Consider the following 17289-nt stretch of genomic DNA (forward strand, 5'->3'; position numbering starts at 1 on the left):
GGTTATCCCATCCCTTGTATCCTCCCATTCTTCCCTCCCTCCCATTTTCCCCTTATTTCCCTCCCCTATGACTGTTCCTGAGGGGGATTACCTCCCCCTGTATATTCTCATACGGTATCAAGTCTCTTCTTGGTAACCTGCTGTCCTTCCTCTGAGTGCCACCACCAGCCAAGGACAATACAGGCGGTAAACCTTAAACCCCTACCCAGATCTAGACAATGGACAGAACACTCTCCACAGTAGAGTGGAGAGTGGGATATTACTTTCTCACATACTCTGGTGCCTCACAATTCTTAATCTATAATTAAAAATGATCAGTATCACTATTACATAAGTTCAGAAAAAGTAAAAGTAATTATAAATTAAAACATCTATCTATCTATCTATCTATCTATCTATCTATGTGTGGTGTGTGTATCACTGTAAATATGATTAAAATCCTAAGAAACATTAAAATAATTATAAATAAATAATGTTTTACATCAGGAATATAAGTTTGAAATCTAATCTTCTATTAAAACAAAGTTCATTGAACCAAGACCAGATAAACAAATTAAATAGCCCTATTTCGCCTATAGAAATAGAAGCAACCATTGACAGTCTTCCAACCAAAAAAAGCCCAGGGCCAGATGGTTTCAGCGCAGAATTCTACCAGTCCTTCAAAGAGGAGCTAATACCGATACTATTCAAGCTATTCCGAAAGATAGAAATGGATGGAATATTACCAAACTCCTTTTATGAGGCCACAGTCACATTGATACCTAAACCCCACAAAGACCCAACAAAAAAAGAGAATTTCAGACCAATTTCTCTTATGAACATTGATGCAAAAATACTCAACAAAATACTCGCAAAGCGAATACAACAGCATATCAAAGACATCATTCACCATGACCAGGTAGGCTTCATTCCAGGAATGCAGGGATGGTTTAACATACGGAAATCCATCAATGTAATCCACCATATAAACAAACTGAAAGAGAAAAACCATATGATCATCTCTTTAGATGCAGAAAAAGCATTTGACAAAATCCAACACCCATTTATGTTTAAAGTTCTGGAGAGATCGGGAATACAAGGCACTTTTCTAAACACAATAAAGGCTATATATAGCAAACCAATAGCCAACATTAAATTAAATGGAGAGATACTCAAGGAAATCCCTCTAAAATCAGGGACCAGACAAGGCTGCCCACTTTCCCCATACCTCTTTAATATAGTTCTTGAAGTTCTAGCCAGAGCAATAAGACATCAAAAGGAGATCAAGGGGATCCAAATGGGAAAGGAAGAAGTAAAATTATCCCTATTTGCAGATGATATGATAGTGTATATAAGTGACCCCCAAAATTCCACCAGAGAACTCCTACAGCTGATAAACACCTTCAGCAAATTGGCAGGATACAAAATAAACTCAAAAAAGTCAGTAGCTTTCCTATATACAAATGACAAACAGGCAGAGGAAGAAATTAGAAAAATTACTCCCTTCACGATAGCCACAAGCAATATAAAATATCTAGGAATAACCCTAACCAAGCAAGTGAAGGATTTATTTGAAAAAAACTTTAAACCTCTGAAGAAAGAGATTGAAAATGACATCAGAAGATGGCGGGATCTACCATGTTCGTGGATTGGAAGAATCAACATAGTAAAAATGGCCATCTTACCAAAAGCAATTTACAGATTCAATGCAATCCCTATCAGAATACCTACTAAATATTTTGTAGATATTGAAAGAACAATTCTCAACTTCATATGGAGAAACAAAAAGCCCAGAATAGCAAAAACAATCCTTTACAATAAAAGATCCGCTGGAGGAATCTCCATACCTGATCTCAAGCTGTACTATAGAGCAACAGTAATTAAAACAGCATGGTACTGGCACAGCAATAGGCTAGTGGATCAATGGAATCGAACTGAAGACCCAGAGATGAATCCACACACATTTGCTCACCTGATTTTCGACAAAGAAGCCAAATCCATTCAATGGAAAAACGACAGCATCTTCAACAAATGGTGCTGGTCTAAATGGATGTCTACATGTAGAAAAATGCAATTAGACCCCTATTTGTCACCATGCACAAAACTCAAGTCCAAGTGGATTAAAGACCTCAACTTAAAACCACAGACATTAACCCAGTTAGAGGAAAAAGTGGGGAAGAGTCTGGAACTCATAGGCACAGGAGACAACTTCCTGAACAGAACACCAACAGCCCAGGCCTTAACATCAACAATTAATAAATGGGACCTCATGAGGCTGAGAAGCTTCTGTAAGGCTGGTGACACTGTCAAGAGAACAAAGCGACAGCCTACAGACTGGGAAAAGATCATCACCGACTCTTCATCTGACAAAGGTCTAATATCCAAAATATATAAAGAACTTAAGAAATTAAACACCACCAAACCAAATAACCCAATAGAGAAATGGGGCGCAGAGCTAAACAGAGAATTCTCAACAGAGGAATATCAAATGGCTGAGAAACACTTAAAGAAATGCTCGACCTCCTTAGTCATCAGAGAAATGCAAATCAAAACGACACTGAGATTCCATCTTACACCCATCAGAATGGCTAAGATCAATAACTCAACTGACACCTCATGCTGGCGAGGGTGTGGAGAAAGAGGAACACTCCTGCATTGCTGGTGGGAATGCAAACTAGTACAACCACTTTGGAAAGCTATCTGGTGCTTTCTCAGAAAAATGGGAATAGGGCTTCCTCAAGACCCAGCTATTCCACTCCTTGGAATATACCCAGAGGATGTACTACCACACAACAGGGACATATGCTCAACCATGTTCATAGCTGCCTTATTCATAATAGCCAGAACTTGGAAACAACCTACGTGTCCCTCAACAGAAGAATGGATAAAGAAACTGTGGTACATTTACACTATGGAATACTACTCAGCTATTAAAAACAAGGAATTTCCAAAATTTGTGGACAAATGGATTGAACTAGAAATTGTCATAATGAGTGAGTTCACACAGAAGCAAAAAGAGCTAAATGGTATATACTCACTTATATCGAGACACTAGCCCAAGGTGTACGTCCCCATGAAAAACTGTACCTACCAGAATAATGGGTAAGAGGGGAGGACATCCTATTGAATCTTTAGGTGTGAGAAGCCTGGGAGAAAGAGGAAATGGAAGGATCCAGTGGGTCCTGGAAAACTACAGGCGAGTCTGGGCCCTGGGGTCCTCCGCAAACTGTGGCAACAGCCAAGGAAAAAATAGGCAGTAAAAACCTTGAACCCCTACCCGGACTAGCCGATGGACATTCTCCACTGTTGAGTGGAGAAGAAGATCTAACTCTCACACAAACTCTGGTGCCCCATATTTGATCATGTCCCTTGGATGGAGATGCCTGGTGGCACTCAGAGGAAAGATAATAGGTCACCAAGGAGAGACTTGATACCGTATGAGCATATTCAGGGGGAGGAGATCCCCCTCAGACACAGACATAGGGGAGGGGAGTAGGGGGGGGAAGTGGGAGGAAGGGAGGGATGGGAGGATACATGGGATGGGCTAACAACTGAGATGTAATATGTATAAATTAATAAAAATGTATTAAAAAAAAAATAAAATAAAATAAAATAGAAAAAAAAAAAAAACAAAAAAAAACAAAAAAAAAAAAAAACAAAGTTCATCCTTGGTGGAGAACCGTGATGGCACTCAAAGGAAGAATAAGCAGGCTGCTCAGATGAGACTTGATAGCCTATGAACCTAAAGTGAGGGAGGAGGTCCCACTCAGGTCATAGAACTAGGAGAGGGGAATAGCATGAAAGTGAGAGGGAGGGAGGAATGGGAGGATACAGGTGATGGGATGAAAATTGAGTTGTAATCTGAAGAAATTAATTAAAAAATAAATAAAACAAAGTCTAGATAATAATGAAATTGTGTCTTTTCTTTATAAATGTAAGAAACAAACTTAATATCCCTTAGTAAAAAAATTAAATGAGTTATTTTAGATGAAAGTAGAAAAAATTTTGATAAATGAAAGCTAAAATAGCCCTTTGTCCCCAGCTCTACATTAAAACAGAAATTGACTCTCCTTCAAAGACAAATGATAAATATTGGAAAAAATGAAAATAAATATATATTTAATGTAAAAAGCATACCATACGTTTATATCTTTGATGAAGCATGATGGAGCAGCAAAGTTATTATGCTGTAATTTCATATAATGTTCATTAAAGAGGAAAATATGTTTGATGACAGGATAATGTAGCTTGAAGAAGGAAATCATCACTTCTTATACTGCTAAGGGTAACATGCAGCTTGGTTTTAATGGAACACTAGCTACAATTCATACTGTACTCTCAAATGTACTGTTATTATTTAGTTTATATTTAATGCTCAGCAATTTCAAGAATATATGCAATGTATTGCCATCACATTTATTCTTCCTTATCTTCTTTTTTCTCTCTGAACCTTGCTTATCCTCTTCATATCATGCTCTTCTCACACTTTCATTTTTATTTTTACATTTGTTCCCCATTGATAAATCAGGTAGCTAACTGTCTCTGTCATTTTTTTTTCATTTTAGAAGCTGTTAATCTGCACCTCCTGTTTGCTCAGCTAATTAGGTTTTATTTCTTCTCAAGTCCCTTCTTTGTTTTCAACCTGTATCTCAATACCTATGAAGAAAAAATAAAAGAAAAAAAGAGACATCTCTGAGTCCAACCTTGTTTTCTCTCTGATTAAGACCAATAATAACTTCTAATCAACTCCCAAGAAAATAAGCATCTGTAGCTCAAGAAAGGAAACAAAAACCTACCCAAGCCCCCTTAGCAGAAATGGGTTGTCATTCTTTTATGGTTTCTTTGGGCTGATTTAGCATTGAATACTCAGAATTCATTTATTTTCAAAATGTCGAGTCTCTTCATCAACCATTGCCCAGTGCAAAAAGAAGCTTCTCTACTCAAGATTAAATAGTAGCATTCATCTACATGTATAACTCAAATGTTTAAAAAGATGTTTGGGTCCATTTATATTTAGCCATATAATAGTCATAGATTTAATAGATATGACATGATCAGCTGCATGCTTTTAACTAGTATGAAACATCACATTTCCTCCTGTAGAAGAGGTCTCAACTACACACTGTGACGAGTTATTTCAAAATTAGTCATACTGTGTACATAATGAATTTACCATGGCATATATATTGCTGAATATATCAGTAGTTTAGTATGTAGCATCCAAGTAGTATAAAACAATTCACTTTGTCTTCTCCAGAAGCCTACACAGCTTTGGAGATTTTACATATTTGGAGGGATGTATTATAGCTGGCAACAAAAACTTACTTCTCTGTTCCATGTTCAGATGAGATCTCTGTTTCCTGTGTCCAAAATTCTCTACTTTGGTGGGTGAACAAGAAGAAAAACAACAGTCAGTATTTTGTTGATGCCACTGAAAAATCCATGGCATCACAAGCCTGCCAATGGTTTTAAAAACCTATGAGTTTGGGAATGTCAGTACACACGCAGGGTACCTCTGTTTTGGTCATCATCATTATCATGAATTTTAAATTTAAATTAAAATGAAGTATTTGATCAGATGGAAGATGGTTGCTCCTTTGCTGTACATTGTGTCTGCTGAACTCAGGGTTCTGTGCTTCATGAGCATTGCCTAAAATAGATCCTGTGCCTCTTTCAGGCTTGTTCTGAGTTCTGTCTCTGACTACTTTGCTGCCATGTTTACAAGTGATGTTTGTGAAGCCAAGCAAGAGGAGATCAAGATGGAAGGCATAGATCCAAACGCACTCTGGGATCTCGTTCAATTTGCATATACAGGTAGGGTAAAATAATTATAGCATTATATTGATACCTGATACCATGTTTATTTAACACTTGCTTTAGGTATTTCAATGCTAAGTAAAAAAGGCTGAACTTGTATCATACAATTTTTAACTGTAGACTACATAATGGGGGAATATCAGTATTTCTCTAGTGAAATCCAAAATGTACAAAGCAGTTGTTTTTGTATTTTTCACTCTATATTTATACATTATTAGTTACATGAATAAAATCAGTATTTGATGGAATGAAATTTGGAAGGAAATTGAGAGAATTAGTCATTCAATAGAAAGTTGCTTATCTCCATAGTGGGCAACAATATTAAAGTATAAAAATATTCCCTTTAGAAATATGAGTTTAAATATTCTCACTTTCCTTGATGTACTAATTTAATGTTAAATTTTTATATGACATTTCAATTGATATGACAAATTAGCTGACAGTGCCAATGATTATAGTTAAAGCCTGAAGAATTGCTAGCTTTGGAGATTTGAGAAGCTTTCTTTTATTTACACTATTTATAGTCTATTGGACATTACATTAATTGAAAAAATATTCTTGAAAATGTTGTATTCATTGAATATGTGCAATTCTGAGCCATGCTGTAGGAGAATGACTTAATAAATAAGCCAGGTCTTTCTTCTCAAGAATATCATGTAATTTTAAGTATATAGAAGAGTTACATGGATAAAAAGTGGTATAACATTTGAAAGGACATATATGAAGATATAATAAAATGTGAAAACCTTGAGTATAGAATTATGAAATCAGCTTTGGATATGTAATGTGAAATCAGACATTTCTTTTCTCAATAATTTTAAAATATGATTGATTAAACATAGAAAAAAATTTCACAACAAAATTCTAAGATTTTGGGGCTGGAGAGATGGCTCAGCAGTTAAGAGGCACTGCTTGCTCTTCCAAAGGTCCTGAGTTCAATTCCCAGCAACCACATGGTGCCTCACAACATATGTAATATGATCTAATTTGCACTGTATAAATAAATACTTTTTAAAATCTAAAAGTTTTTAAGGTTATTACAATATTGGAAAAAAAGCTTTGTTGAGTGCGAACATAACTAGACTGAGTTACAGAGGTGGCTTTTAAACCCTAAGATGAGGAAGAAAGCTCAGTGACTCCTCATGTTTGTCTGTTTGGTTTCTGCATAAGAAAAGTCAACATTGCATATCTTTGTTGTAGAGTGTAGTCTGAACACTTATCAACTCCCAGAAGTTTGTATTACAAGTCACTGAGAAAAGTTGTCTTGGAATATATAACTGGCAAAAGGGCTTTTGAAAACACATCTCAAAGAAAAATAGAAAATGTATTGTAATTCTAGATAATCTGAAAAAAATTGTTATGAAGATTAAGATATCTGAGAATTGAAAAGCCTGTCTAGGTATTTCTCAATAGAGGGGACTATTAAGAGCTTCACAATTTAGTTAAAATTTGTTTTAACCTCTGAACTAAACAGTTACAGACAACAATCTTACCAGTCAAGCATGGATAGGGAGTGACTCTCAAGACCAGAGCAAACCTCCATGACCTCCTGCCTACTGGTAGATTCTTGGGTAAATGTCTCCACTTTCCTAATGATGGATGAGCTCTGGAAGCTCCAATGGATACTTCGGATGCTGCTGGTCCCAAAGATGGCCCAGATAAAAGTCACTGAATTACAAAAAGGAAAGGATATGAGAAGGGAACAAAAAAAAAAGGTGGGATGTTAAATATTGAAGGGAGGAAGAGAGGTGAAGATAGGTGTAAGAGTAACCAGAGTTCTTTTTATACATGTATGCCATTTGTAAAGAAGAAAACAAACAAATGTTACCCTTTAAATTTCTATGTTTGTTTCTAGAATGGGGGAGGAATAGTATAACTCTTATTTCAGGGATCTTTCCAGGAAGAGAAAAGAAAAGTACCCATTTCCAATTTTCCAGCCCTGGCAAACTTACCTTTGCATAAAACAAATCTAGGCCAAAATCTCTCACTCTCTTGTTCTACAAGGTTACATGATGTTTTATAGCTTCCTGCTGAGAGTAATGACCCAGATATGGCTCTACATTTAGAAGTAAGGACATAAAGCTGCCTAGCAGCTGCACTGGCATACAACATTTCCTCCTAAGCACATTTGTACCATGGCCTTTGCCTCTAAACACATTTCTGTCAGAGGATTGATGCACTTTCAATTGTATGTTTATGTGTGTCATATAGATGAACATTGGGTTCATTTAGTAATGCTACAGAAATTGTAGGAATGCTCTCAAATATGTACATGGCTTTCTTACACACAATGTAAAACACAACAACAGAAGAAGTCAGTGTTCATTTCTAAAAATAGGAAAAAGTATGATTCCTACATATGCCTAATTAGCAAGCTATCTTCATGATCTGAAAGACTAGTTTGAAAAGAACTAAAATTAATATATACCCCCAAAAGTATGAGCAAGTAGGAAAGTAAAATGCCATTCATTTGATAATCTTTTTTTAGATTTTACTCTCAAGTGGCTATTATCAAAAGGGGTCTTGAACTGGTTCATTTTCTTGGCTACTTAAAAGTAAAAAGGCAGACAAATCTGGAGCATGATGGATAGCCATAGAGAAAAAAAGTAAACAGATAAAAATCATCAATTTAAGAAAGGCTTTTACTATGCGTGAGGAAACACACAGAGCAGGAATTAGAGATCAAGATCCTCCACCAAGCTGAATGGAGGATCCCCTTTTAAGTCGTACATTAATTAAATAATTTACTTTACATCCCAACAGGGCTTCCCCTTTCTTCTCTCTTACAAGTACCTGCCTCTCATCTCTTCTTCTGCCAAAATCCCTCCCTTACTCCTCAAACAAGGGGAAATCTTCCATGAATATCAACACCCCTTGGCATATCAACTTGCAGTAGGACCAGATGCACCTTCTTATATTGAGGCTAGACATGGTTGCCTATCTAGGGGAAAAAAAGATCCAAAGGCAGGCAATGGAGTCAGAGAAAAACTCTATTGCTGCTGTTAGGGGTCCCATATAAAGTCCATGATGTACATTTATTACATATGTGAAGGCAGGCCAGGTCCATCCCATGCATGCTCTCTGGTTGGTAATTTAGTTTCTGTGAGCCACTATGGGCCATAATTAGTTGATTCTGTAGGTTTTATTTTCCTAACCTCAACCTTTCTGGGTCCACCAAGGTTCATCTCACTCTCTCACAGTATTTCCAGAGCTCTGCCTAATGTTTGGCCATGGGTCTCTGAATCAGTTTCCAGAAGTTGTTGGGTGAATCTTCTTCTATGACAATTATGCTAGCCTCCTTTTTGCAAGTTAACAAAATATCATTAATAGTGCCAGGAGTGGGATTTCTCTCATGGCATAGAACTCAACTTGGGCACGTTACAGCTTGGTTATTCCCTTATTTCTTCTCCCTGTTTATCCTCCGCACATCTTATAGGCAGGAAAAATTGGGGTCAAATGATTTGTGGCTGGGTTAGTGCCCTTATACCTCCATGGAAAGTCTTGATTGGTTATAGGTGGCCTTTTGAGGTTCCATATTCCTGACTGCTAGGAGTCTTAGCTAGAATCACCCTCAAAGATTCCTGGGAGATTCTATTTTCTTAGTTTATTCCAGCAATGGTTGCCCGCCAATTCTAGGTCTCTCGCATTATGTCCTCCCAACACTTGACCTCTGCTGTTTTCTTTCCGACCTCTCTCCCATCCAGTTTCTTCCCTATACCCACCCCTGATGTCCATTTTATTTCTCCTCCGTGAAATGCCACGTGTTCTCACTTGGGCTTTCCTAGTGGCATAGCTCATTTGGGTCTGTGTATTGTATCATGTTCATTCTGCATGTTATGGCTAACATCCACTTATAAGTAAGTACACACCATGTTTGTTTCTTTCTGGATCTGGATTACCTCTCTCTGGATCTTTTGTAACTCCATTTACTTCCTTGCAAATTGGATGATGTGAATGATTTTAATAGCTTAATAGTATTTCACTGTGTAAATATATCATAGTTTCTTTATCCATTGTTCAAGTGAGAGACATGTAGGATTTTTTTCAGTTTCTGCCTATTATGAATAAAGCTGAAATGAACAAAATTGAGCAGGTGTCCTTGTGGTATGGTAGAACATCTTTCTGGTATATGCCCAAGAGTAGTATAGTTGGATCTTGACATAGAACTAGTCCCAATTTTCTTAGAAAGTGCCAGATTGATTTCCAAAGTGGTTGTAAATGTTTGCCCCCGACCAATAGAGAAAAAGTGTTCCCCTTGACCGCACCCTCTCCAGCACGTACTGTCCCTTGAGTTTTTGATCTTAGCCATTCCGATGAATATAAGCTGGAGTCATTTTGGTTTACATTTCCCTGATGACTAAGGATGTTGGACATATATCTATTTATTTATTAATATATTATTTATGAATTTACTTATATTTATTTATTCATTCATTCACTTTACCTCCTGGTCACAGCCACGTCCCTCCTCACCTTCTAGCCACACCTTCTTTTCCTCTTTCCCATCCCCTCTCCCCTATTTCACAGAAAAAGGGAAGTCCCCATCATATCCACCCCAGCTCATCAAGTTACATCAGGACTGAGCTTTCCCTTTTCCTCTATGGCATGGAAAAGCAGTACATGCAGGAGGAAGTGATCAAAAGAATGACAACAGAGTCCATGCCAGAAATAGCCCCTGGTCCAGTTACTAAAGGACGCACATGAATCCTGAGGTACTCATAGGCTACATCTTTCTAGGAGGCCCATGCCTAGTCCAGGCAACGTCCTTGGTTGGTGCTTCGGTCTCAGCCAATCCCTCTGGTGCCTGGTTAGCTGGCTTTGTTGGTCTTCTTGTGACTCTACTGTCATCTCCAGGTCCCTTTCTCTCTCCTCCCATCTTTCCACCAGACTGTGTATGTATCCTCCAAAGTTTTACTATGAGTCTTAGCATCTGTTTCGAGGCACTGCTGAATGAAGCATCTCAGATCACAACTCTGCTAGGCTCCTGTCTGCAAGCATAGCAGAGTTTCATAAATAGTGCCATGGGTTGGTTCTCTCCCATCAGTTGGGTCTTGGGTTGGCCCAGGCATTGATTATATAGTAGCTCATTCTCTGCTCCATTTTTATCCCTGCACATCTTGTAGGCAGGGTTAATTTTGTGTCATAGTGTTTGTGATAGCTTTAGTGTCCCTTTTACTCTAGTAGGAGGCTTGTCTAGTTAAAGGATGCCTCTTCAACCCTATGGGCCCTGCTACTAGGAGTTTCTGCTATAGAGTCCCCCTTATATCCTCCCAGAAGCTTACCCTGGCTTAGGTCTCCAGCTTGTCATAGGCTGAAAAAGAAATTAGGGAAACTACATCTTTCACAATAGCTACAAATAATATAACTCTAACCAAGCAAGTAAAAGAACAGTATGACAAGAACTTCAAGCCTACGAAGTAAGAAATAGAAGAAGCTATCAGAAGATGTAAAGATGTGCCATAGTCAAAATGGCCATGCTACTGAAAGCAATCTACAGAATCGATGTAATCCCCATCAAATTACCAACACAATACTTTACAGGCCTTAGAAGAACAATTCTAAACTTAATTGGAAACAAAAACAAAAACAAAAATCCCAGAATAGCTAAAACATTCCTAAAAAAATAAAAGAACTTGTAGAGGAAACTCCATCTCTGACATCAAGATATAATACAGAGAAATGGTGACTAAACTCTGCACTGATCTGGCATAGAAATAGACTTGGTGTTCAATGTAATCTTAGCAAAGACCCAGAAAGAAAACAACACACCAGTGGACATGGACCCTTGATTTTTCATAAAGGAGCTAAAATCATACAATGGAAAAAAGACAGCATCTTCAACAAATGGCACTGGTCTAACTGAATGTCTACATGTAGAAAATGCAATTAGATTCGTATGTATCACCATGCATAAAGTTCAATTCCTAGTGGATCAAAGACCTCAACATAGCACCAGATACACTACATCTGTTAGAAGAGAAATTGTGGGAAAGCCTTGAACACATTGCCATAGGAGACAATTTCCCAGACACCTGCAGCTCAGGCTCTATAATCAACAATTAAGTTCCGGTCCTGTACTCTTTTTAGATCCTCCCCAGATTCCTACCCAATCAAAATACCAACCTTTATTTCACTAGACTACAAGTACTCATGCAAAACTAATGGTAATAATAATAAAATAAGATAAAATAAACAAAAATACTAGAATATAACAAAACAAACAGAAAAGAAGGAACAAAATGACAAGCACAAGAACACAGACACCATGACACATATGTGTAGACACAGAAAACCAATTTAAAAAATCCAGAAAGTATAATAACAAAAGAACTGGAAAGAAGCTAAAAACATCTCAAAGTATTATGAGACAATAAGTTTTCCCAAAATGCATTCTAAGTAGATCGTTTTATTTTATTCACTTATTTAGCATGAGCCAGCCCTTAAGTATGATTTGTATACTTAATGAGACTCCAATAGGGAAAACACTTACTTTGAGTGTGGTTATCAATTTGAGATAGTTTTTAAGTTAGAGATGGAGATTTCCCACAGCACTGATACCCCATCTGGCCTAGACTTTTGCAGGCTCTGTGCATGTGGCTGCAGGGTCTCTGTGTTTATATCTGTGTCCATCCTACTGTGTCTAAAATGTGCTTTGTTTCCTTTTTTGTCATTCATCTCTTCTGGATTTCACAGTCTTTCTGCCTCTGCTTTAGAATTCTCTGATCTCTGAAGTGAAGTAGTTGATGAAAAAAACACCACTTAGGACTGAATGTTCCAAATCTCTCACTCTGCTCATTGTTCAGGTTTGGCTCTGTATCAGTCTCCATGTAGTGGAGAACAAAGATTCTATGATGATGGAGCAGCAAGGCAAAGATCTATGAGTATAGTAAAATGTTCCTAGGAGTTATTTTATTGCTATATTTAATTATAAGGCCAGTAGTATTTACTTATCCTCTGCCCCCTTGAACTTTTTAGTAACAGATTCTGGCCAGCTGGTAAGTATCAGACATGAGTGCCATCTCATAGAGTGAGCCTTAAATACATTCATATTTGATGGTTACTTATATAATTTTTGTGCTACTTTTACACAAATGCATCTTGCAATCACGCCCTATTATAGATCAAAGCATTTCTACCTGACTTAATGGTTTCTTTTCTGGTAGCCTAAAGAGTGACTTCCCGTGTCATTATCATTATGCAGTAGGTATGATAGTTCTAGTTAGGTACCCGACAGACTTCTCAATATTCAATGAGTTACGTAGGTTGTGTCTTCAGCAACAGTACTTTACCATCAGTTTATGAACATATACCAACAGCTTTGGCAATAGTCTGGATTGCTTTGTGGATTCCTCTGGACACACTTTGACCACAATTCAATTGTATATGAAATATCTGAGTTATTATATAACTATTAGGAGCACAGGGCCAAATCAACTTAAAACCATGGAAGATATTTTAATCTACAAAAAGGCATTTTAATAAAGTTATTCACTCATGTGTATGAACTTGAAAATAATATGTTTTATGTGCTGTAAAGTCTTTGAGTATGTATAATGATGCTAAAGCTATTCTTAAGATATCTCATAAAATATCTACAAAAGCATCAAGGAGGAAAAAATAATTGGAGTTTAAATATAACATTACTCCACTTTCAAATCACTTAGAAAACTATTCAAAGAAGATTATATCTTCAGGAATCATACTCTGAATATTAGAAAATTTTCATATGAATTCCTCAAGATAATAAGAATGTATACAGCTTAAATTAGAAAAAATATTTTAAGAATAACAATTTGTTATTGTAAAAAAAGGCATAGATAAGCTATTTGAAAAAAATCTAAAAAGTCTCCCTAATTACCATATTGAAACATTGTCTTTATAGAATATACAGAATGCCTCTAATATTACTGAAAGTCAGCCTAGTCAGACAGGGATATGCAATCTGACAGAGATCAATAGTAAGCCAATAATCTTGTTACTAGAATATGACTGGCAGAAGACAAATGTAATATTTCATTCTTTATCACACTATACTATTTCAGACTATGTTATGATAGGAGTTCATTAAAGTGACTCATTATTCTCCTGTTCTCAAAATAATATAGGTCACTTAAATTGACACCCTTACTGCTATATAGTGGCTTATTCTAACTGATGTTCATCATCTCTGTGCCTATAAGGCACTAATCTAGTGGCTTATAGATAAGAGTAATGGTTGAGCAGGTTAAAAAGTGATGTTCTATATCCTGTCAAATATATATATATATAATCTTGTACCCTTTAATATTCAGTGAATAATAATATACTGAATTTAACATGAAAAGTATGCTTCATCATGTTTGAATTTACCATCAAAAATAATTATATTTGGGTATAAGCATTGTGATATATAGAGAGTACTTTTATTTTGAAAGAATAACATAAAATAAAACAACTATATTGATTTTACATGTAGCTATAAACAAATACATATCAATACTAAAATTTTAATCACAAACAAAATAATATTTTAAAAAGATGCACTTAGAGTCACTGTACTGAAAGGCATCCTTCATTCACACTTCTAGAAATTTTCTCTTGGTTCATCTCTTACATAATCCCTGCACCATTGAAAATAAACTGCTCATTGGTGATTAAAGAAACAGTTCTAACAAATATGGTAAGTAAAAATGCAAGGTTACTAATACAGTGTCAGGTCCTGGGGACTACTGATAAGGACAAAGTTCAAAATCAGGAAGCTGCCCTTCTAATAGTAGTAAATTTTAAAAAGAAGGATAGGAAATTAAACTGCCTAACAGCAAACTTTAATCATACTGAAGAGTTAACATGTTTGTAAAAGATGCTTTAGTGCCACAGAAGTTATAGTGTTTGTACATGCAAAGGGAATGGTAAGAAAGCTTATGCTTACTACCAATATTTTTTTGAAATAAATATTTGTACAAAGGCATTGAGATATGTAATGTTCTTTTAATATTAAAAAGCATATGTCAATATATGTAAGCTGGACTTTACCTACTAAGTCTCTCCAGACTTTGTTATTATGATTAAAAGTAAATCTTTGCTTCACTTTTATGACTGATTTAATTCAGGTGGCATAAATTATGCAAATGCTTTGAAGAATATTAATTTTAAACTTAGAGAACATAATAGACAATAAACCCTTTTCTCAGTATAAGGTACTGAGTCTTCAGACAGGTTTTGTGCCTTATCATTGTCCATTATTTAAAAACATTGAATCAGTTTTGTAGAAGATTTGAGCAATTTCAATATTTAATGTCAAAAATAAAATCATTTAGCAAATAGCATTGTTTGTCCTAGCATTTGTTTGTATATGTTTATCAGCCCACCAATACATGTAAAACTGATTTTACAGGACTAATTTTGTGAAATAATTAAACAAAGCTCCTATTTTTAGATAACTGTATGGAGTTGCTTTGTTATTGAACAAGCTATTATGTTTAATAGATTGACTACCCAGTACAGATATTTATCTCTTATTTTCAAGTTGTAGGATTAGCACAATGCAACACATAATGACTTTCTGAGTTTTCAGTAGGCTAATAAAGCCCATTACTTTTTGCCAAATTAGATTCATTAAGTAATTTGTATTCAATTCACTTTATTGTTGCTCTGAGTCACCTTTGCATGTTAGAAAATCTAGATAGAATTGTATGACGTACTACGAAGTGTCCAGTGTGCATTCTACATATTTTCTGTATGAACTTTTATTTGATTATACTTGTCTCAGAATTTTAGTTATTCATATAATTTCAAATTTTTATCCATTATTTTGTATTAGAGATGAATTATAGCAAAAGAAAATTGAACACTGGTTATCTGACACTAAGTCTAGCATTTACCATAGAGTCTAATATGTCTCACAGAAATGTAAAATCCAGTTTTTTAGTGATATTTTTTACTATATATATATGTAAATATAACTTCACATTTATTATTTTAAACATTTTTAAATTATATTTTACAGTTATAAATCTTAGTTAACCTTCTATGATTAACAAAATAGGGAGTCTTTATCTTACAGTCATGGAGGCCTTAATTGTGTCAGATTGTTATATTTTTAATTAATTAATTAAATAATTCACTTTACATCCTGATCATAACACCCTCCCTCCTCATCTCCTGGTCCCACCCTCCATCACTTTTCCCCTTATTCCCCTCCCTGAATCCTCAGAACTGGGCTGCACCGCCTCACCCACCCACCAGAGTCACATCAAGTCACATCAGGACTGAGATCATCCTCTTCCCCTATGGCCTGGCAAGGTAGCACCACCATTAGGAAGAGATATAAAAGGAGGCAACAGAGTCCATGTCAGAGACAGCCCTGCTCCAATGAAAAAAGTAAAAATTCAATCAAACTTATAATGTGATCAGTTTTTCCTAATTGTTTATAGTATAAATTTGGATAAATTTTCAGATTCTTTGCAAATCCTTTATACTAAAAGTAATGCAGACAAAACAAGCGAGGAAGTATTATTTTGTCCATCCAATATTTAATAATTTTTAATCCAAGGATACTGCATTTATTATATACTAATGTCCCTTATTTATGTGCTACATTAATGTCCAGTGCAACAAAGTTGATGGGGTATAGAACTTTGGGCTATATTTTTATTTATATTGTAATATATTTTATGCTAAATTTGGTGATGTTAAATATTCTGCATGCTAAATATGAGAGGCTATGCTGCTCATATGTACTAGTGTCATTGGAACTTTGGTCTTCTTTTAGTCTAAACCTGGCATTAGGTATAATAAGTGACTATTGATATAGCAATCTACCATTTAATATTTTTTCCTTAAGGTCTCAACTAACCTGAGGAAATATACAGATGATACTCAAATGCAGAACTGTTCATGACTGATTGTAGCTCTATAAAAGTTTTCAGAAAACTTTCGCTCATTTTCTTTGTTGCTTACAATACTCAATTTAATTTTAAATTTCCTAGAGCAAACCAACATATTTTCAATGATGATTTTCAACTATCTGTTATTGGACTTTTAAGTATTTCTTAATGTTTTGCACACAAATGGTAGAACTCATAAAATTTGTAGATAGTATGTATGAAAAACTTAATTTTTTTAATTTTAAGAAAATATACTTCTCAGAATATTTCTTTTAGTATTGTGTATCCAGAGTAAGTCACAAGAGCTTTCTAATTATGCCAAGGACATGAGAAGAATGACATAGAGAGAGGCCACCTTGAGATGAAGAGAGATAGGGAGAGAAAACAACTTTTATAATTTTCACAAATGTCAGAGAAAACATTGGCATTCAGCATAGGAAAGGACGTTCATTAGTGGAATACCTATGCTTTTGTTCCTAAAGATTTTATTTTATTTTTAGGGGCATATACATTTATATTATTACACATAAATAAAAAAAACATACAGCAAGAAGAACCATGAAACAATAAAGAATTATATAAATATTACATTCATGGTGTTTTGGCCAATTGTATTTAGCAAACTTGC

General features: G+C 35.5%; 1 protein-coding gene across 1 annotated transcript in view; it reads left to right on the forward strand.

Annotated features, from left to right (window-relative positions):
* KLHL1 (kelch like family member 1) overlaps positions 1–17289 on the forward strand; it is a 323361-nt gene that overhangs the window by 122863 nt on the left and 183209 nt on the right. Inside the window, exon 3 of the mRNA XM_084768289.1 lies at positions 5657–5793. Within this exon, the coding sequence (XP_084624415.1) occupies positions 5657–5793 (137 nt within the window). The remainder of the gene's footprint in view (positions 1–5656; positions 5794–17289) is intronic.

Source organism: Acomys minous, assembly GCF_964271855.1.
Source record: "Acomys minous genome assembly, chromosome: 18".
Taxonomy (NCBI): domain Eukaryota; kingdom Metazoa; phylum Chordata; class Mammalia; order Rodentia; family Muridae; genus Acomys; species Acomys minous.